Source organism: Squalius cephalus, assembly GCF_949319135.1.
Source record: "Squalius cephalus genome assembly, chromosome: 12".
Lineage (NCBI taxonomy): Eukaryota > Metazoa > Chordata > Actinopteri > Cypriniformes > Leuciscidae > Squalius > Squalius cephalus.
The window spans coordinates 28,817,402-28,840,037 of NC_137133.1; the positions used below are offsets into that span (position 1 = coordinate 28,817,402).

At 37.0% G+C, this 22,636-nt stretch overlaps 2 protein-coding genes and 1 long non-coding RNA gene across 19 annotated transcripts in view; 2 read left to right on the forward strand and 1 right to left on the reverse strand.

The window, feature by feature from the left end:
• Positions 1-7,610, forward strand: part of adgrg6 (adhesion G protein-coupled receptor G6) — a 46,854-nt gene extending 39,244 nt beyond the window's left edge. For 12 of the 17 annotated variants that reach the window (XM_079888172.1, XM_079888182.1, XM_079888171.1 and 9 more), the window contains 4 exons: positions 69-352; positions 2,124-2,225; positions 2,775-2,927; positions 6,455-7,610. In XM_079888172.1, coding sequence (XP_079744298.1) covers positions 69-352; positions 2,124-2,225; positions 2,775-2,927; positions 6,455-6,636 — 721 coding nt within the window. In that variant the 3' untranslated portion in view covers positions 6,637-7,610. Of the gene's footprint in view, positions 1-68; positions 353-2,123; positions 2,226-2,774; positions 2,928-3,194; positions 3,234-6,454 lie in introns of all 17 variants that reach the window. The other 5 variants (XM_079888174.1, XM_079888175.1, XM_079888177.1 and 2 more) reach the window with 1 other exon arrangement.
• A 1,876-nt stretch (positions 7,611-9,486) lies between these two features.
• Positions 9,487-14,825, reverse strand: LOC307168577 (endothelin-1; the record flags this gene model as incomplete). Its single annotated transcript, XM_079888695.1, has 4 exons — positions 14,733-14,825; positions 11,008-11,155; positions 9,680-9,808; positions 9,487-9,601 (listed from the first exon to the last, which is right to left on the reverse strand). Exons 1-4 carry the CDS (start codon positions 14,788-14,790, stop codon positions 9,487-9,489), a joined length of 450 nt encoding a protein of 149 aa, XP_079744821.1. The 5' UTR covers positions 14,791-14,825.
• Positions 14,826-17,382: 2,557 nt separating this feature from the next.
• Positions 17,383-22,636, forward strand: part of LOC307168353 — a 46,498-nt gene continuing 41,244 nt past the window's right edge. Inside the window, exons 1-2 of the long non-coding RNA XR_013822926.1 lie at positions 17,383-17,429; positions 18,286-18,399. This is a non-coding gene — a long non-coding RNA (uncharacterized lncRNA). The remainder of the gene's footprint in view (positions 17,430-18,285; positions 18,400-22,636) is intronic.

The following is a 22,636-nucleotide window of genomic DNA, read 5'->3' on the forward strand; positions in this document are numbered from 1 at the left end:
GTTGGAATGGTCTTTTACTTTCTTATTCTGTTGGTTTCTGTTGGTTTTCCCGGTCTTTCTTTCTGTAGCTGTTGGATTCATAATCCAGTGGTATTCTACGTGACGTGCGTGGGCTACTTTTCCATGATCTTCCTGATGAATGTTGCCATGTTCATCGTGGTCATGATCCAGATCTGCGGGCGTAATGGCAAGCGCAGCAACCGAACACTCCGAGAGGAGATCTTACGGAACATGCGAAGTGTGGTCAGCCTGACGTTCTTGCTGGGCATGACCTGGGGCTTTGCTTTCTTCGCCTGGGGTCCGGTCAGCCTGGCCTTCATGTACCTCTTCTCCATTTTCAACTCCTTACAAGGTTGGTTTATACTTACACCATTTTCATTATCCTGTACATTTAAAGACCCCATGGAATCAATTGATGCTGGGCATGATATCTTTCATGGTTTGACATATTTCCTATTTATATACAAATTTTTACCACAAAAGCCGGTATAAAAGTGATCGAGGATGGATAATTTCAACGTACTTGATGAACCCGTGATATCTTCTTTGGGGCGTAAAAGGAAAATAAAAGCTGAACCTTTTTCACGGAAAAAGTGAAAAAGGTTCTCTCTTTTTTTGATGAGGGAAAAGCTCCCTGTATTGCGTGTGATCACAACAACAAAGTTTGTCAGGTGTCTATGTCAAATGAGGAGATTAACGTTACAAAGATTAACCGAGTGTTTTATTATGTATCATAGCAATAACTTGGTTTTTTTTTAACTCTGAAACATGAAATGTGAAGTTATCTGCTTTTGCCAAAAAAAAAAAAACGATTTTTGGAGTTTTCTGCTTTTGCTAAAAAACAAACTTTTAATATATAAAACATATTCTTTCAATTAACTTTAATTTTGTAAGTTACCTGTATTTTTTGAGTTATTATTACTTAATCAAAACAACCCAGCTGCAGTTTGATTGATATTATTTGGGATGCACAATCATGATTTATGAAAATGAACAAGAACGGAGTTATCCGTTTTTGCAAATCAACTCTTCTGTTGTAAACGTCCCAGTTGGGAGAGGGTGTGCAATTGTCAAAGAGTTTAATTAAACGTTGATGTTATATATTTTGGTTGCATTTGTGAGTAAATAAAAACCTAACTTGTGTAAACTTGGCACATAATATCTAAATATCGATAAATCAATCAATATAGCCCTGAATCAAATTATAATTGTATCGCAGAATTTGTTGAGGTATCGGCATTGTATCGCTGGCTTAGAGAATCGGTAACGTATCGTATTGTCCTATTTACACCCTGATCTTATGCGCCAGAGAAACGAGGGTGCCGCCATCTTTAGAATATTGTCTTTGAACTTCCGTTTTTGCAGTCGCTCTGTATATTTCTATGGCATTGTTGTCCAGGAGTAATTAGCTTTTGAAGTGGATTTACTTAATGTAAAGTTAACGAAAGTTATCATAAGGATTGTAATGTTTAAAGCAGATGTCTTAACAAATGTCAGTAGACCGGGAAGATTTTAAAATGAGCCGTTCATTCATAAATATGCAAGATCGCTGTGAAAATACAGACCGGAAGGAGTGCAGCGCTGAAAAGGGGCGGGGCTACATAAGGTCTATAACCTCTTAAAACATTTAGAACTCCAAAACTCTTTTTTATTTTAATGGGCTAGTTTATGTATCAAATAAACATATTTTTGTTTATTTGACATTTCTATGCTTTTAAAATTGTTGTTGTAGTATATAGACACCTTTAAAATATCCTGTCTAGATATTTCTATCTAAACAAATATTTGTGGTTTTATATATTATTTACATTTTATGTTAAAATGCAATCTGTAATATTTACAATTACCCCAAATTTAGCTCTTATTGACATTAAAAAGTTAATCTAACCAAATAAATATTGCCGAAACCCGGGATCGAACCAGGGACCTTTAGATCTTCAGCCTAACGCTCTCCCAACTGAGCTATTTCGGCCTGTTAGAGAAGTAGTGTAGAAATCTGTAGTTCTCTATGTGATCCGCTAGGGGTCGCTTTGGTATTAAGTGTGGAATAGCTCGAAAATAGCTTACGGTTTGTAAAGATTACAAAGCATTGTTTATTTCATTTATTTATTTATTTTCAACAGGATTATTCATATTTGTGTTCCACTGTGCCATGAAAGAAAATGTACAGAAACAATGGAGGAGATATTTGTGCTGTGGAAAGTTCCGCTTGGCAGATAATTCAGGTAAGTTAAATTTAGTTAGTACTATGATATTTTTTTTTAATGATATATTTTTTTCACGGAGGTTTTGTTTGTCATAATCCTATACCAAGGGAGATTCATATATTTAATACAAATACGTGGAAACAAATAATATAGCTGGTCCTGATTAGTTAAAATTATCTGTTTGAATGCTGGAAGTTGTGTACCTTTCCTGTTGCATTCTTGGCACATTGCAATTGTGCTAAGACTTTTTTCTTTTTCTTTTTAAACACATGCATTATTGCCTAGTGATTCTTGTACTTTTTTCCCTAGGCGTTTTGGATATTGCCTGTTTTGTGACTACATCTTTAAGTGCTGAATCCTGAGACTTTTGTTGCACTTAGAATGTGTGTTTCTCTAAAGCCCAGCTTTTGGGACTTTCTTTCGCAGAACTATTATTAATAAAATTTAGGACCAGAGAGAACTTAGCTGGACTTTACTTCCAGTTAAATCTGATCAAATAAGATGTGAAGTTAAACAGTGCTGTTTTTCGAATGGTAGTTATAGATAACATTAAACCATATTTTGCAGACTGGAGCAAGACTGCCACTAATAATACCAAGAAAGTGAGTTCTGATAACCTGGGAAAGTCCCTCTCCTCCAGTTCCTTTGGCTCCACTACAGCCAACTGGACGTCTAAAGCCAAAGCTACACTAAACCCCTTTGCCAGGCACAGTAATGCAGGTGAGCATAAAAATCATGATGTGGATTGCTTAGGCCACAGTTGGTGTTGCAGTAAGATGGAATAAAATTTAATTTCAAAGGGCTTAAACATGTTTTGTTGGCATGCTCTCAGTAATATATTGCCAAGATGTGTAATGGTTGACTATTTGCCCTTCATGCCTTGTGTTATTTTGTGCTTTGCTCTACTGTGTTGCTTTTTGTGCGACTGTACTGTGTACTGTGTGACTCAGTGGTGTGTGTGTGTCTGTATTTATGTTTGTGGTATAGATAGTACCCTGCAATAATGCCATGGAGAGACTTCCTGAGGTAAAACCACACAAGCCAGTTTGAGTTCACACTGCTTTTCTCTATTCATGTGATCAGCTTCCCCTGTTGGGATAGACTGAATTCAATCCAGCGGCCCTAGACATAATTCCTAGTCTAACTCACTCCTAACACATAAATGCTTCTTTTTGGCCCTCCAAAACAGCCCTTCATATGACATTACATTTTTCAAAAATGTTAGGCATCTGCTGTGATGTTTTATGATGGAATAGTTGCCTGTTGGATTGAATCCAAGTTGTGGAGTGACATTCAAGACCTTGAAAGCACACTGCTGCTGGTTGTCATTGTCATTAGTATAGCTTATAAAGTTACTAGCACAGTGGTACAATACAAGGAAACACCTCAATGTGAAAAAAAAAAGATTATAAAGCAGTTATAGACTTGACTCCCACCCAACCTTTCAGTAGACATTGACAAGCTTTAGTGTCTTTTAGGAGTTCTGAATGTCATTTGCACTCTGTTTGACACTAATTTTTCTCACGGTTGCCTGTTTTGATTTATCTCCATTGTTTTGTTCTTTTTCTTTTCGTTTGGCAGTGTTAATGTCCCCACAGGAGAAAATACCCAGCTTGCACTGCTGAAACTAAAATATATAAAACTATACACAGTAAAACTTCATGCCCCCACAGCAGGATCACTCTACACGCTGGTCATGCAGAGGTTTAAAAAAATACACTTGTCCTGGACAAGCGGACAAGCGTTAATGATGAGCCCTGGGATAGATAATATGCACTTGCTATATAGCACTAATAATGCACTTAACATCAGAAATTTAAACACTAAACAGATACGATTTATACTTTGTGTACTTAGTACTGCTCATTACTTTGGCACTAGTAATTATGCACAGTAGAGTTTATGTCATTGTAAAATATTGAGACATTTAGGATTTAGGAGGTATAGGCTTGCTATATTTGCATACATGCTAAGATGAAAAGAATTCCGTTATGACACTGAAATTGCATTATTTATCTAAGAATACATTCTTCACAAGGCCACTCTGTGTATTTATGTATTTTAAGCTATTGTAATGTACACTGTATAGATTTTTCCTTAACAATATTTATAACTGACCATTATTTCTTCCTATTTAATTAAAGGTACACTATGTAACTTTTGGCCATCTAGTGGTCAAAAACAAAACTGTTTTGGTTGTGCTTCGGCTCTGCGTGACTGTGCAGATGAATATGGTTATCCTACTGCTCATAAAACATTCACTACTAGGCTTAAGAGATCCAACCAGTTTAGATGACAAGGTGACAGCTGACTAGCTGAAGACATTACTGTAGCTATTCCCATTAATAGACACAGAACAAACTTGAAAATAAATTCCAGCACAGCGCAACAACAACCTAGCCTGGCTAACGTCAGACCTCGTCTCATTGAGACGTGGTCTGGGAACCACATGTTCATTTTCTCGTATTTGAGGCGTGGTTTACGAATGCCCAGAGCCGTTTATTGGGCGCTACGAATGACTATCAAATGCGCCTGTACGTAGCTCATAGCCAATCGTTTCAATTATACCAGATGACGTATGTAGAGCGACAGAAATTCGACGAGGAAGAAGACGATGGGTCAGAGATTTATGTGTACACGATGGCGTTCAGCGACTATTGCCGTTTGTGCTGCATCGATAAGGTAACTTCGCGTCTGCTGCCATGTTGGATCCATAGATATAAACAAACTGTTTCGGTGTGTCGCATAGACGTTGTCATCGTCTTGCCGCTCCCTCCCCGTTCTGTGATTGGTTCCCCTTTTGAGGGGAAAATCTGGTCCATGGTGTCCAGGCTGCCTAGCAGCGTGAATAAAATCGTGCTGCGCGCAAGGCAGCATGGGGAAACCCAGGCTAACAACAACCATAATGAAATGACCCTTCACAATAGATAATGTAATACAATAAACTCTGTGAGAGAGCTACATATGGCAATTTATCTGTTTAATAAAATACCGTACTCACCTGTTGAGTAATAAAAACGCCATCTTCCCGTCGGTTTTACAATATTTCAAACCCCTCAGTTCTCTGAAAAGCCAAGCCAATGTTGATTCTTGTTTTATTACAAGCTCTGTCGCGTTCTCTTTTTGACTCTCCTCTGTTCAGCCTTTATTGAAAACGGGTGATTTTCCGGAGGTTGGAGATTTTGCTTCTGCATGTCAACCTTTCTTGCTCGTTGTGACAACTAACCTATGCCATTCCCACACCATTCCCAAAGTAGACAGAGCAACTTTTCTCTAATTACGGCTATGACAAGACAAGCACTGGCAAGTGACACATATATGCAGTTTCCCGTGAAAACCATCCCAAATGGTCTAAAATATAAACACATATATCAGGGTAAGACAAAAACACGTTTTAGAAGGATAGATGATGTATTGGTGTATTATTTAAATTGTATTTATTTTGAACAAAAAAGTTACATAGTGTACCTTTAAAATTTCTAATTTTCCCTTTTCTCTTTTTGCTGTTTTATTTTTGCACCTTACAGCGAAGTAAAAATCTCATCAGGCGGAGGAAGGACTAGTTCTAGTTCCAAAGACCAATTACAACACAAATTGTGACTTAATTTGAATACAGATTTATTTGAGTGATTTTTTGTTGTTGCTGTTGTTTTGTTCATTTGGTAAATTTCGCTAGTATGACACAATATGTGAAATGTGAAATAATCTTTGCTATTGTATTGTATATTAGAATTAGCTATCTAAATGACCTCATCATCATCATCAGATAATGACTTGTCTAGCATGAGCATAATGTGTTCTGGTCCAATTTTTGTTATTCTGTATTTAGTTCTGTAGCCAATTGCCCTCATAATTAAAACAGAGGCTAAGGAATAATTGCAAAGAAAAGCTTAGGCGTTATAGAAGGGGACTGAAGGTGCATGTGTGCATTGGAATGTTTTTGCCCAAGAATGCACAAAGGCATGGAACATCAACAGAATGGCATGGACAATTAATAACTCACCGTTAGTTGAATGAATTGGAAACTAATATGATCCAACTGTCAAAGTATTGACAACACTCAGTTCTGCTTTCTTTTGAAGCAGCCGACATGTACGAAAATAGTTTGCATTGGGTGCCACGTGCCAGTTGTCATCTTCATATTGTATGCGAGTGTATTGATACTTTGGCATCAATGCTGGATTGCTCACTACTTTTAGAAGTATATTCACACAGTCCTTCAGTCAACCATTGTGGCGTATTTGCAGGTAAAGGTTTCTCCAATCAGAGCAGTCCCAAATGCAGCCCTTCCGACGGAGAGGCTTCCTCGTCCATCCTCCCCGTGCACCAGGTCTTGGACAAGGTAAAGGGCTACTGCTCCGTACGCTCGGACAACTTCTACAAAAACATTATCATGTCAGACAGCTTTAGCAATAGCACTAAATTCTAGGGAGAGGAGGCTGAGATGGAGCCCTCCTGTGTCCCAGACTTACCTTGTGTGGAAAGGCAGGATCATGTTTATACGCTACAGTGCATATTGAGTTAACCCTCCCCGACTGGAGTAGAGAAACACATAACCCTGTAGAGAGGGCAAGCTATGAAAGTGTGGATTTTATATACTGTGATATTCAGCTTATACTGACTATGTGATCTGTAAATAATCATAATATATTTTACTGTTTGTGCTTTTTCTAATTTCTGTTTTGCATTCTTTCTTTTCTTTTTTTTTGCACATTACTTTGTTTTTTGTTCAAGTATTTTGTATATATAAATCTATAAATGCTTGCTGCGGCATAAAAATGGGACCATTTCACGACCAAAGACTTAAAAACATGAGGAGTAGCTAGTTCCTCTGTTCGGGACTGAAAGAACACGAATGGTTGGAGCTTGAATTTTAATGCTTGTGAATTTTGCCTTGGTTTAAGAAGATAAAGTGCATTTTCGCTGTAAATTAGTGAACCTTTAATACCTTTGTTTTGTCATTATTTAAATGATCTCTGTCTTTACATGATCTACTACTGATTAACATGTTATAGAAAATGTTGTTTTTTTACAGTGTGAACATTGTTCAATAGTTTCAGTGCATACAGTTACATAAAACTACTCTAACAGAAGGGCAAAACACCAAGATCAGGCTTCTGCTATTTGACAACGGAATGGAAAACAACAGCTATACACCAAATCTAACATGTTCAGATCTTCCTATTGCTGTAGTTTAATGACATTGTTGTTTCGACTTGGTATTTATTTTAAACGCTTTTAAGAGATTTCTATGCTTCGGTGAAGAAAATGTCAGCAGCAGAAAACATTTACCAAGGGCTGTTCAGTTTGCTCTGGTCATCAGTGTAGATCATCATTAGTATAGTGGCTATGGATGCTTTATGAAAATGTGACATCTTGCATATTAAATGCACTTAAACCAGATCTTGTCTGTCTTATTTGCTTGAACAGTAACATCATTTTCTGCTTATGGTGAAAAGTAACCGTAATAGAATGTTTGTGCATAGTTTTAATACCGTTCTCAAAACGCAACAATTTTTTATATATATATATATATATATACATCGTTCATAGAATGTTTTTTTTTTCCCTGAAATGTTGTTCAAAATGTTCAGAGAACTTTCAAATGGAACATACAGAAAACTTCGCAAAAAACTGGAAGTTTCGAACGTTCAGAGAACATTCAGAAATACAGTTAATGGGGACAAAAACCTTCTTAGAACAATTTTGTTAGCTGGGATGTAGCACAGTAAATAATATGGATATACTGTGTAGAGCAAGAGTTATGTAAAACTGTTTGTTTGATATTAAATGTTCACATTACATTTAAATTCCCAACTAATCAATATTAAAGAGGTTGCCTAATTAAAGATCATGATGAATTGAGACGTTTAGGCCTATGTGATACCATCATATCTTGATAATCTTAATCATCTGTTTTTAGCTCACTTTTAATCATTTGTTGGGTTTTGTCAGGGTGTTTCCCAGAACCTAACAGGGTGGTTAGTGGCTGGCTCAATCCGTCTGACTGTAACAGGGGGACAGGAATAGAGAGTGTTTGTTCCTTTGTCCCGGTAGTAAATGAGAGCACCACAAATTCCTTCCAGAAGTTTCTTGTGAAAGCCTTCCTGTGAGGTAAACCAGCATTCCTGATGATGCCAAAAATGAATGGAGATAAGTAGCCAGCCTTATTTAAAGATTCAGGCACTACTATGCTATTCACCTTAACTTACATGGTAAATCCCTCAATATGTGATCACTCAGCGACCAAAGCAACTAACAATATTGGTTTACACCAGAAAGGCTTTACACCACTTCATGGAAAACAACAACAGGAAAAGAAAGAGCGAGTGCAGTTATTCAGAAAATTGCTAGCCTCTAGCACTGTGGAAACATTTAGCTTTGCCATTACCGTCTCCCCGTTTGATCTCCAGGCACGGTGACAGTTTTATCAGTTTCTCTCACACTACAGTATACCTTTCTGAAGTTATTTTCTGCTTGACTGTAACTGTCATCCACTTTTTCTGTGCACTTAACCTCACTTTCATTGTACGTTTATAAGCAATTTTTATGTCATTGCAAGTTTAAAATCCAGAAAGTAGTGAAAAAACCTAAATTAAATACCGCAGCCATATCCCATCAAGAAAGATGGTCTATGTGCATTTCACCAATGACTGGGTTTTTAGGTTTTTATTATTTGCCTTTTCACATTACAATAAATATTCAGCTCATTCATTAGATTACAAACTGATTGCAAGTTTCAACTGTCTGAAAAATCAAACTACTGTATATCCACTGATAAATGTGAACTGCTTGTCCTAGTTCTGTGCATACACAGACATTTTTTATTATTCATTAACAAACATCCACAATTTAATTTACAGAAAGCTAGACATAATATTAAAACTCTGAACCTTGGATGACAGAGTGATCTTTACCCAAGAAAAACTAATATGTTTAATGTCAAACCTAAAGTGCCCACAAACCACTATTGCCCTTAATAAATATTCAAAATGTAATCACTATAAGGAAACAAAATTGGAAACATCAGATGATAATAGTATATTACACGTCAATTAGAAGCAATACGGTTTCACAGTATTTCGCAAAATACTGACAGTTAATGTATCACTCCTGTTTGCTTCATACTGTCACTATTGAGATGCTAGCATTTCATGACAAGCCCAATATGTTTAATACTATACTTTGTAAACCATTCACAGCACACATATTCAGATATACGGCCAGGCTTGCTGCCCAAATAATAATAATATACAGCAAGTTACTGTGTAGCTTTTTTTTATCGATCTTGGGTTTGTATTGGATTGTGCCTCCTCTGTCTCTGGGGGAATCTAGACTTGTATCGTTCTTTGTAGTTTCTGGGATGGTAACTTTTGACTGAGGCATTTTCATCTCTGAAAAAGATACCAAGTCAGGCATCAGTAAAATGCAATGCAACTGCCACAATGTGCAATTTTAATAACGACACTCACTTTTGCTGGAGATCCAAGTAAGAGCAAAACCGCACACATTTTGTGTCTCTTCTATGTGCGCAGTGGCATCGTTCCATATCCCGTCTTAGACGCATTTGGAGTGAACCTACACCATAGGGAATGACCTGACTGAAAGAGAACAGCTGATATTTTTAAGTGCATTCCAAACATATCAATATTTAACATGTGATTTAAAAAAAAAAATCAAATGTAATAAATTATTGGAAAAAAAAAACTCGGTCACACTTTAGATTAGGGTCCAATTCTCACTATTCACTCACAATTAACTACGACTTTTCCCTCATAATCACTGCTTATTAATAGTTAGTAAGGTAGTTGTTAAAGGGATAGTTCACCCAAAAATGAACATTTTGTCATCCTTTACTCATGTTGTTCCAAACCTGTACACGATATTTTGAAGAATGTTGGTAACCAGATTGATGAACCCCAATGACTTCCATAGTATTTTCATTTCATACTATGGAAGTCAATGGGGTCCATCAACTGTCTGGTTACCAACATTCTTCAAAATATCTTCTTTTGTGTTCAACAGAAGAAAGAAACTCATACAGCTTTGGAACGACATGATGGTGAGTAAATGCTGACACAATTTTCATTTTTGGGTGAACTATCCCTTTAAGTTTAGGTATTGGGTGGATTGAGGAATCTAGAATATGGTCACGCAGAATGACCAATAAATGTGCTTTATAAGTACTAATAAACAGAATTGCTTTATAGATGAAATTACCTAAATTTAATAATCGATGATCTTTACAATGGAACTGAATCAAGCCAGAACTGACTTCAGCTGAACAACAGCCAAAATGCATTATTTTTTTAAACTATCTGTATTAAACTGTTATATAAATAAAGATGACTTGACTAACATGTGTAAATGCTTGGTTTTGACCATATTCATAACATATTTAAAATATTATTTTTTATATATATTATTTCGGGGTTTTTTTTTTGCACAATAAAGAGCCATTTTCAAATTCGTGAACTGAATAAAAAGACTTGTGCTCCTTTGAATTTTCAAGATATAAAAGACTTCACTCTAATTTCACTTCCCGAGAGCCAGACCCTCAATCTTTAGTTTCTTGGTTGTTTTTCACCAAAGGCAGTCTGCCTGTCCTCAGGTCTCCATGCGTGGGCCACATTAATGAGACCACACACTTAAATACAACCAGACACGTGCTTTCAGTGTACAGGTTACCAGCTTCAGTCCCCCACAGATTTCAACCTCCACTTCTCTTTCTTTTTTGTATTGCTCAAAGAGATCTCTATAGGAACACAGACACAGACAGATCAATGTTTGGATGATGTACCTGGGTGTATCGACCCAGACGATTCCTATGTGGCAAAAGTACACGCATTCTTTGTCCTTCAGGTTTTCGCAGGAGCAGCGTCTCTCGCGATGGTGAATTTCTGGAGGAACATTCACAGATGGACTAATGTTGGCATGTGACCCTGGGACTGAACAAATACAAAGGTTAGACAACAGATACAAAAGAAACTATCAAAATCAGTAAAGACATGTTACAAAAGACTTCTATTTCAAATAAATTCTGTTCTTTCTATTCGGTGTCCACAAATATATTAACCAGCACAACTGTTTTTAACATTGATAATGATTATGTTTCTTGAGCAACAAATCAGCATTTTATAATGATTTCTGAAGAACACTGCAAGACATCACAGAAATAAATAGCCTACATTTTAAAATATATTCACATCAAAATATATATAAAAAATTGTACTGTATTTGCAGTAAAAAAAAACTAATTAGGTTAGACTATCAAATACAGCTAAGTCATGGATTTCTAGCAAATATTTTCCTATTTCCCCAAGCCTGTTTTTTGCTTTGATGTGTTACACTTGAGACAAAACCTAAAAATATGTCAAAATATTAGTCATGCTTGGCGATGTAAGAGATAACATAAGCTCATGCTGCTGTCTAAACATTTCAGCAATGTTGTGTCTCCGAGGTCCTCTTTGTTTTAGGCCTTTAATCCAGAGGATTCTCAGATCCAGTTTTCATGATCTAATAGGTTATTAGTTCAGAAGTGAATTTCCACACAACCTCAGTAAAAATAATAAAATCATGTCACAGAATAAAAAGGAAACCTGCAAACAAAATGGCTTAGGTTGCATGAGCTTCATTAAGGTTGAGGGAAATGAAAAGCCAAGTGGCCCATGTGGACCATGTTTAAAGAAGACAGCAAATACGAATCTGTGGCCAACCACATTTAATGCCTCTAGGATTCCAGCAGCGCATGTAAATGGTACAAAGCAAACCACCACTACAGCTTCCGATGGTTGGGGTTTTAAAAGTTGAATCAAAAACAGATCTCTTGTTCGTCGGCAACATGGTAACTCTTTAACAGAAAAACAATTATAAAAGTAAATACAAAAGAACAAGAAATTTATACATGACACACCAAAGTACTTTAAAGCATACCATGGTACATCTGATTGCCAGGAAAGTTAGAGGATAGGGGTGTAACAATACCCTCATGTCACAGTTCGATACACATCATAATACTGAACTTACGATACGATTTTATTGCGATACTTCAAGACATATGAGAAAATGTACTATTGATTAAAATGCTAAATTTGGTATTACATTGTGGGTGTATGAATAGGCTTGGACTTGGTGCTGATAAACCAATCCACAGGAAAATAGTGACACCAGAATAAAAATATTCATGATTCTGAAGCTGAAAAATACAGAATTATTTTAGACGAATATGCTTTCACTCTCTCACTGACTAGATATATTTCAAATAATGTAGGCCACTTTTTACTGGTAACATAAGACATTTGGCATTATCAGGACCCACAGATATTTCCCCATTGCATTATTATACATTATATTCAACATTATATATAGTAGTTTAATGTAGCACTGACACTAAAACTTTGAAAACGTTAATTTTTTCTCAATAGTAATTTTTATTTTGGTTCACTATCCACAATACATATTGCATTTTTGTATTGCGATATATTATGACACGATATATTGTTACACCCCTATTAGAGGGTAAATTATTTAATGAGGTAAGATAGATGAAGAAGGAACTAAGGCTGCAGGAAGTCTCGCTCTCTTGAAGGCTCAGCAGGGATGACTTTTGGAACATGGAAGAGGTGTTTAGTTGGACCTCAGTAACCCGAATGACATCTAAGGTGCTCAATCAGGCGAACAGAGCCTAAGGCTCTAAGACCTTATAGAAACGGGTGAAATTGCATGCCCCGGTCTTGTGGAAAGCGATCTGGGAGTGATCACAGTAATCCATCACTATCACAAAGCTGTGGGGGTTTAACTATATAAGTTCGATGTGGAATACACAACAAATGGTCTGACTTTTGTTTTGATGCTGGAAATCAGTTGTCATCCATGTCGTCAAGGCGTCAGTTTCCCAGTGAAGCATTTGGGCTAGTTTTCATATATCAGGTAAGGAGAATGAATCACAACAAGTGGCTTAGATTTAGAGCTTGGAATTTGTTACAAATCCATTGGAACGTCTGCTAAAAATGCCTCACATAATTCACATACAACTGACTTTATACCATCCCTTAATCGTGAGAAAGACAATCGGAAACGTTTTCTTTATCCCTGTAATATGTGACTTTTCTAACTCGATACTGGTATGAGACTGTTAAACATAAGGCAAGCTCTGTACTCCTCAGCACATTTTGTTTTCCCAAGAAAAATTTAATTTTGTGACCCGTGCCCTGAAGAGAGAGATGACTGCCAAGTTGGATCAATGAAGAATTGTAAAGGACAGGTGAGGGATTACATAAATCCATAACCACCAATGTAAAACCAGACCATCTCATCCATGAAGCAGCAAAAGCTTTTCTGTTGTTAGCAATAAGATAGCGATAAAATAGTTTGACTGCTGTTATTAAAATGAAAAGCTGTGATTATTTCCGCCCCGTGTGAGACCGGCCTTGAAATTCAAAACTTCGGAGGAACATGGCTCTGTAGTTCCAGCAATTAACCATAATAATATTCATTTGCTGTAAAGTATATTATCCCAGTCTTTTGCACTGCATACATCCAATGCTGAAACTAAAGAGCTCAACAACAAACTCGGTTATGAAAAAAACGTGAGCCAACCTGCAACCATGTTAACTGATTCAAGATTATGTCAAAATGATCACAATCAAAATTTCTGAAATGTATCTTTGCTTAAACTAATGTTTACAGAGATAACTTGCACTGGTGATGAACTCTGCACGCTATTAAAATGAAGCCTACCCACAGTGCAAAAGCCTTATTTCCTCCAGCTAGACCATTCTGAGGCAACTCTCTCTGCTTTTGCTCCACCATGAGGGAAGTTATATGTTCTGTGGTCCATAGAAGTGGTAGGAGATGGCCTACACATGCGGGAGTTTACACCCTTCCATGCTCAAACCAGACGGATTAAGTAGCATTTTACGCCACATTTAACCCTATTCATCTGTTCAATCTTTTACACTTTACAACTGCATATTGTGACTGGTGTTATAAAAGCAGACATTTGATAACTGAAATCTAAATGGTTGTAAAAAGCTGACTATTAGACAATGAGAGTTAATTAAAGAAAAAAAAAATCTATCATTTACTCATGTTGTTCCAAATCTGCATGGCTTTGTCTTCTATAGGAAACACAAAAGTAGATATTTTGAAGAATGCTGATAACCAAATCATTTCTTAAAATGTTCCAAAGTCAGTTTTGGAAGGACATGAAGGTGAGTAAATGATGACAGAATTCTTATTTTTGGGTGAACTATCCCTTTACCCTTTTTTTCTTTAAGCAACAGCAATTAGAACATCCATTAAAATTACAATAAAGTTGCTAAACAAATATTTTTAAGATTCAAATTTGATGTGAAAATACATTTGAATTGCAAAGAACATACCAGAGAGAATATGACAATGAAGTTTTGACAGCAATATGGTTTAACTGCTTGTGCTATAGACAAAATCTCATGTAAACTGAATTAGCATTTTTCAGATAGGAAAATATTCACATTGTTAAAGATTTGAAGAAAGATTATTTACCTTGTTGCTCCAATATGAAAACAACCACACTTATTGCAAATAAGAAGGAAAAATCCATGATGCACAGTGCTTTAATTTGGCAAGCCTGTCTCCTGGATGTCTATCCACACTCAGAGAGCAAAGCTGTGTGGAGAGAGAGAGAGAGAGAGAGAGCAGGTTATAGAGTTTCTCAAACTCCTGCCACTCTCTTGACACCTCCAGCCTACCACACCCTCCTCCCCCCATCTCCGTCTTTGGATCAGCCTGCCAAGTTGTTCTTCACAATGCTGGGGACAGGTGTTTGACAAGACACATTGTATGGGAGTGTCAATGGGAGAGAAAGAGAGAGAGAGGGAGACCTTGCTCTCTTTGTTTGGAGATGCTCTAACTCCATATGAAATCGCAGGGTTTCTCAACTTTGTCTGTTTTCATCAAGTGCTTCCAGCATGGTCAGAGGTTTATCATATGGACGAATTAGGTGAGCTGGCATCTCATGGGAATTTTTTTCGCACTCTTTATTTTCGTCTTCCTGGGAATGGAGGTTTGAAGAACAAAGTCAAAACTACAGCCTGGAGAGGAAACCCAGCTTTTTCAAAGTGGAAAGCCTAGACAGACCAGGTTTCTTCCCCAAACCAAGGGAAGCCCATTGTGGTAAACCTCCATCTTAATTAAAACAATAAAAAGCCAATTGAAACATCTCAATATAAGCATCTGCGTGGCAGACTCTATTAACTGTGGAGGGTTCCTCTAAACATTTTCTAAAGTTCAAAAACAGTTCTTGCTCTCATTTTTGGGCAATTATACCATAATCATCTCAAACTTTGTGAAAATGATAAATATAACAAGAGCTCCACTATCCCAACATAGATATAAGAGATATTGCGTGAAAGTAGTTGAGAATGGTCTTCAATGGGGCCTGTCATTTAATCACAGTGGGGGCAAACTGATGTAGAGCGCCACAGGGGTTATTTTTTCCCACCCGTAGTTCTATTTAGCTCACTTTTTGACTTCTCATTAGTCCAGATTAGGCTTAGTTTTGCATTCAGGAGAGATAATTAAAGGCTGGGCACAACACAAAACAACATATTTGGTCACAGAGCCCCTGGCTACAGCAATTAGATATGTGAGGTGAGGTGCTGTGGAGAAGGAAGGAGAACTTCAGAGCTCCAAACGGATTCTTCCTGCAGCTGCGGGAGAGATTTAATGAACAGTTTGAACGACTGTCTGAAAAAATGCTCACGCTCCTGAATTGAACTGTGAACTAAGGGACACCATGCCACTAAACAAGTTAAGCTAACTTTGTTATTTTATTGAAGACTTGCAGTATTGGTCTTTGGAAGAGAATGACGGTGGAAAGGGACAGGAACGTTTTTGGATTCTTAATGCAAGTCTTTGTTGCTGTATGGCATTTCATATCACTTTTTGATTAAAGATAGTTTTATCTTTCGTAGCTATGACCATGTGCTGAATAAGTGTTTATTAAACTAATAAATATGGCTAACTGCTAAGTACAAAAAAATAATAATACAAAGGCATGTGGAATCGTTCACTAAATCAGTCAGTAAATCAATAACTTTCTGTTTCCGCAGAACACCGACCTCTATACAAGAAGAAAAAATCTCCGTAAACTTTTCAAAAGAATTATTGTCAGCTCGCCAAGCTAGCCTGAAATGAAACAATCTGTTCATGATTATCCATCCTGGAACTAGCAAATACATTAAAATTAAAATATTGAGAGAAGACAATGATAAAGCTAGACTAGCTTTAAACCCACATTATTGGGACAAAGATGGCAATATCTGAAATCCAAGTGGGGGGACTTTTTTTTGGGTCCCCATGAGGAAAACAGCTTATAAAGTTATGTTTTTTGAAAATGTAAAAATGCAGAAAGTTTTCTGTGATGGGTAGGGTTAGTGTAAGGGGATAGAATATACAGTTTGTACAGTATACAAATCCTTATGTTTATGGAAAGTCCCCATAAAACATGTAAACACAACATGTGTGTTTGTGTAGATATAGACAGATAGATAGATGTAGCCTATGTAAATAGGGTATAAATAGCCTATGTAAGATCGATAGGTAAATGTGAATGTAGTACACACACACACACACTCACACACACACACGTTTACTCCTATGTAGGCTAGGCCTGTATAAAGGAGTGTATTTGTATTTGCGAGTATATCTAGCACGTTGAAAACTTTCTGCATTTTTATATTTTCAAAATCCACTTAGTATGATTTATAAGCTGTTTTCCTCATTATGACCAAAAAATGTCCCCACAAGGACTTCGGATTTCGGATATTGCAATATTTGTGGGGACATTTTGCTCCAATAATTTAAGGTTTATCAGACACACACACACACACACACACACACACAAACAACACTGTATTTGTGAGTGCCTAATGTATTTGCTACACATTGGTGGTGGTTAAGGAGATTCCCCCCTTCCATATGTGAAGCGCTTTGAGTTCCCAGAAAAGCGCTATATAAATGTAACAAATTATTATTATAAAACTACAATAATTACAATAAATTACATTTATTTGCTTTAATTCAAAATAATCAACAATTCCAGGCATTGATAATGAAGGTGATGTCATTTCACACAAGGTATGACAGAAAAGAATGTGCACTGCAACTCCACCTAGTGCTCAGATGTGGGAATCATCAAGCGTTCAAACTACAATCTCATTTCTAGGCCAATTTTTAAAGGTAGGTAACACGTTAATCCATTTAAAATCACTTAATTAGACTGCTATTCCAAACTCGACAACCATTTCTCACCCATTGGTCAACACAATGGATAAGAAATGGTTGTCGAGCGTTTCCCTAGACGTAATGTGAGAAATTCCCGCTCAAAGCTGCACTTCAGAGTCAGTCAGAGCTTCAGTGTTTTACATGAACCACCTGGAAAGCTGAGCAGGCTTGGTTAATGTCCACATTGTTACAGTATACAGCAAAAGTGTACGTATTTCTGATGATGACTTGCTAACAGTAGCCTTATATAACTTTAAAGCATATTGATTTTGAAAAATTGTAGGCAGTATACAGTAGGCCTGAGCAGTAGGCCTACGCCAGTATTGCATTAAAAATAAATAAAGCTTAAGTCTGTTGTCGTTCCCCGGGATTTTGCATTTCAGTTTTATAGTCTATAGCCAATAGTTAAAACAAGTGCACAGCAAAACTTCTTCATTACATCTGTTTTGAAAGAATTATGACTATAAGAATATTTTAAGATAAGGTACGTTTTTTTTTTTACTTTGTCAGAACAAACCATGTAGCCTAATATTTACAAAAATACACCAGATTGTTAAAGTTTAGGAAGTGCTAATGCTTTCTTCTTACCAGAATGAAGCATAATGTATGAGGGATTGATATTCTTATAGAAAGTCCTGCTAGCACAGGTCCACCACATCCTGTCTCATATTCAAGAGCTGGGCTTGGACACATACGCAGGGAAATTAAATGTGATTTATTACCGATTATCCCAGCAGGAAACCAGGGAGCCGGATACATCAATCTGAGACACTTTCTTACTGAAAACCATACTTTTTACCTTTGATTACAGAATGAATGCTGACTGTTCCCCACGGGGCGGTTGGGTGACTGTTCCAGGCAGCTAATGGAGCAGAGGTGACTTGTATCGCTGCTGAGAGGCTGTCAGACATCAATTTGATCTCAGGTAGAATGAGAGCTTGTCAGGTACAGATTTTGTCCTCTGCTTTACACTAAGAACTGCTAGAACTTTTCTGTAAATTTCTCTACAGCCCTGGGGCCAATATTTTGTTTTACGTTTAACCAAACCTCTTGCTTTCAGTTATTAAAAGTAAATCATTTCTTTCATTGATCACAAAAATATATTTTTTTTTGTGCAATGAAAGTGAACGATAATCAGAGGTTGCAAAGCTCCAATAATGGCAAACAACACCATAAAAGTACCATAACAGTTAGTCCATAATAATTGTGAACTATATTTCAAGTCTTCTAAAGTCATCCAATAACTTTGTGTAAGAAACAGATTGACATTTAAGAAGCTTGACAGCCCCTGGTCACCATTCATGTTCATTGTATGAAAAAGAACAGCATAAACATTCTACTAAACGAAGAAATTAAAGCCCCGTTCACACCGCCAGCAACTTTGTCGCTGTATGTCGCTAGTCTCTGTACTGCGAAGTCGCTTGTGGGCGTTCGTAGTGCTGTCGCTCTGATGTTATTGGTAGACTGCACGTCTGGCCATATCTATACAAAATACCATCATAAGTGATATATACAACTATATCATTTTAATTTGACTAGGAGTTAGGTTCAAAAGAAACAGTATGCTGTTGGGAGAGTGTTTTTATATTACCACAGCATTGTTCAGTGGATTAAAGGTAGGGTAGGTCAGAATTGTCTAAAAAAACTTTTATTCAAATTTGTTTAAACTGTCTTTATATACAAATACATAATTAAAATGCAAGTACTCTGAAATAGAGAGTATAAAAAATTGAGTGACTCTAGTGTATTTAATCTTCAATAAACACAGCTCATTAATTCCATTCACTCCCACCTAAAAACGGGTGCGCGACTGCGCGCACGTGGGCAGAGCCAGTAATAGCGGCGGTAGTCATGGCGACGGAGAGTGACAGTCGCGCAAGCCAATCACTTGTTTCGTCCCGATAGGAATTAATGAGCTGTGTTTTTTGAAGATTAAATACACCATAGTCACACAATTTTTATACTCTCTTTTTCAAAGTACTTACATTTTAATTATGTATTGGTATATAAAGACAGTTTAAGCCAATTTGAAAAAAGTTCTTTAGACAATTCTTACCTACCCAACCTTTAAATCATTTAGCTTACTGGATTAACGATCGATCAATCAACAGAATAACTCATACTGTCATAAATTACTAAAACGTCATTCGAATTTGACAAATAATCAATTTTCTTGTCCCTAATAGTCAAGATAATGCAGGGGAAACTGTAAAATTAACTGCAGCAGTGCTAAACTTGCATCATAAAATTACAACACTCGTAGGCCTACTAAATGTGTGTATTAAACTCACTGAGACTGTCGACAGTTTCTTTTCCATGCATCATTTTATTATATCCATGTATGTGGTAACAACCAAATCATGTAAAACAGTGAAATCGCCCTCGAACTCTTCTGTCTTGCCTGCACTCGAGACGGTGACGTGAGCTGAGCTCCACTGAAAGTCTTCTTTCCTATTGGTTGTCGCTCGCGAAAATCGCTTCTCATTTGCATAAAGTTTAAATTTCTGAACTTTTGTCGCGCGTCTCGTGTCGCTTGACACGCCCACATTCTGTCGCCAACGGTCACTGTCGCTCGTGTCGCCGGAAGTCGCTAGCGCTCCATTGAAATGAATGGGATCATGTCGCTTTGTCGCTGCGTGTTGCTGGCGGTGTGAACGGGTCTTAAGTCATACATATGATGTGACAGTCATGAATGATGACAGAATTTACATTTTTGAATGAATTATTCTTTTACGATGGCCCCAAATTTTGTCGAATTTGACAAAATGTCTAGTATTTAGGGAACATACACTGTATACAAATTTAAAAGGTTGTAAATAAAACAAAGATTACTGGAGTATGCTTTACAAGAAAATACTACAACAATCTACTACAACATTTCACTTTTAATTCAATGGATTACTTGCTGTTTCTTTATAATTATCTGCGAAATTTACTAGCAATTTCTAAAAATTGTTCCTAAGTAAATTCTCCACCATTTTTTTTTCTTTTTTTTTTTTTCCGTAATACAAAATGATGTGCAATAATTCGAATATATGGTGAAATGAAAATAGCACTTGTACACATCCCGCTGGTACTAATGCTTTTATTTGTGGCAATCTGTACATCAGCATTTTAATTGTTCTGATAAATCCAAGAACCACACTACTGGAGCATATAAATTAGATAAGACAACAAAACTAATTAAAGGTTAAGTAAATGATAATTATGCTATTTTTGTGACAAATCACAGTAATTATGCAACCAGAAAAACACATGTTGGGCAACTGCGACTTGAAATACCAAAAAGATTTTGAGGCTATATTTAGGTAATTGGGCTCAGGCAAAGGCCTTTAAGAGTTATTGGGCAATTTCTCTGAGGCAAACATTGAAAGTAGTGGTTACAAATGCAAATTTTGTCTAATAACTTACCTCTGTAGATTTTTTTCTTTGTGTTTATATTTCTTACTGGCATAGATAAATAACCCTAGCATATGTGCGTTTGCACAGTTTGTATACTGTAAGAACACGCAGTACTAAATATGTAGACAACGTGCTAGGTATTTAGTACTGTGTGTACTGTGAGTGCATTTGGCAGTTTGCTATTTATGAGAGCATCAGTGTACAGCAAGATGACGACAAAGTGTTCTAAATATAATGGACTATCAGAGGGTGGGCAGCCCTACAGTGCTCAACTGGATCAAAATGCGTCAGTATTCTGAGTCTGCCATGGCTTACTGGGTATGCCTTGGCTGAAGGCAGCCTGAGAGCCACTTAATAACAGCGAAGAACAGATTTTTCACCATATGTCATGTAGGTCTTGCTGGGCTTGCATCGAGCCCTTCTATTTTACTGTCTGCCTGGCTGATCACTTCCTCCCTGCAACTGTACATTACACGTCTCTATTCTACTCGGGTGTGGAATCGAATGTTAATAATGTACAAGATACGATCAAAGTCGAACTTCCAGGAGAGGATTAAGCACAGCTAAACATCCTCTCCTGGCTCCTGCCCTGCAAAAACACGACGCCTTTGAGACTGTTGGTGGAGTGATTTAGAGTTCTGCATTGATGGAAAGGTTCTCCTGCTCTTGGCCGGACTCCCGCTCTGTCTGCCTGGCCTTAGTCTATGGATGGAAATTAACCTCTTTGTATGTACCTGCACGCCTCCAGCTTTTCCACAAGCCACCAAAGTAAAACTGATGTTGTTCTTTCCCCAAGTGTTTCCAAATGAGTCACTTTTAAAGGTGGCAGCAGTGATCACAGTTTAATCTCCACTGACTAGACAGCTCTCCACTGTCTCGTCCTTCCTCCTGATGTTTGTATTGTACTTTTTAACGTTACTTTGTCAGGAGACTGCCACAATTTATTCACCATTTAGAATTGTGGATCATAGATGGTGAAAATATTCATATGCTTATGCCATAGCCCCATTGAGATTTTGGATTGTGTTGAAAACTACAAACCAATCAGTAATGTTTTGGATTGTACTGTCATTGTTGTTGTTTTTTAATGGTGCATGGAGTTACATAACAGCTGTATCATTTACAGCCTGATGTAATTCTCTTTGGAAAAGAAAAAAATGTTTGCATTTAACGAACTTAAAGGCTCACTGAAGTGCCTTGAAATGCGTAGCATTATTTAATGTGTTGACATAATTTCTACTGAAACAGGAAGACAGGGAGGGACATATCAAACAGCTCCTCCCCCTTTTTTTTTTTTAAATAGACAATAGCGTTTAGTTTATATCACAGCTCGGCCAGAGCCATTAACCTCGGTAAAGCCACAGTTTCCTCCTAATTTCTAACTGTTTCTCCTCCATATCGCTTTCAAATATAGCGTTCTGTGCAGAGTTCAAATACATTTTCCAGTATGCGCCAACTCGCGAATATGATCCGTTCTGTGCTATCATGTCTCTGAACCGGAGCATGCTGTGGCGGTTCACGTAACACTAACGTGAAACCAGACTTCATTCGTCCCAATGTAAAGCATATTTACACTGTCTTTATATTTCCCTTTCCCCTATATAGTGCACTATGTGCCATTAACCATTTAGAAAATAGTAAATGTGTGAACAAGTGACCAATTTGAGCTGCAGCTTCAGCGTCTATTTATAATTTAGGGGGCGGGATGATTTAGAATCTAGAAAGCATTTGATTGGACAGAAAGTCTGATGAGAAGCTGA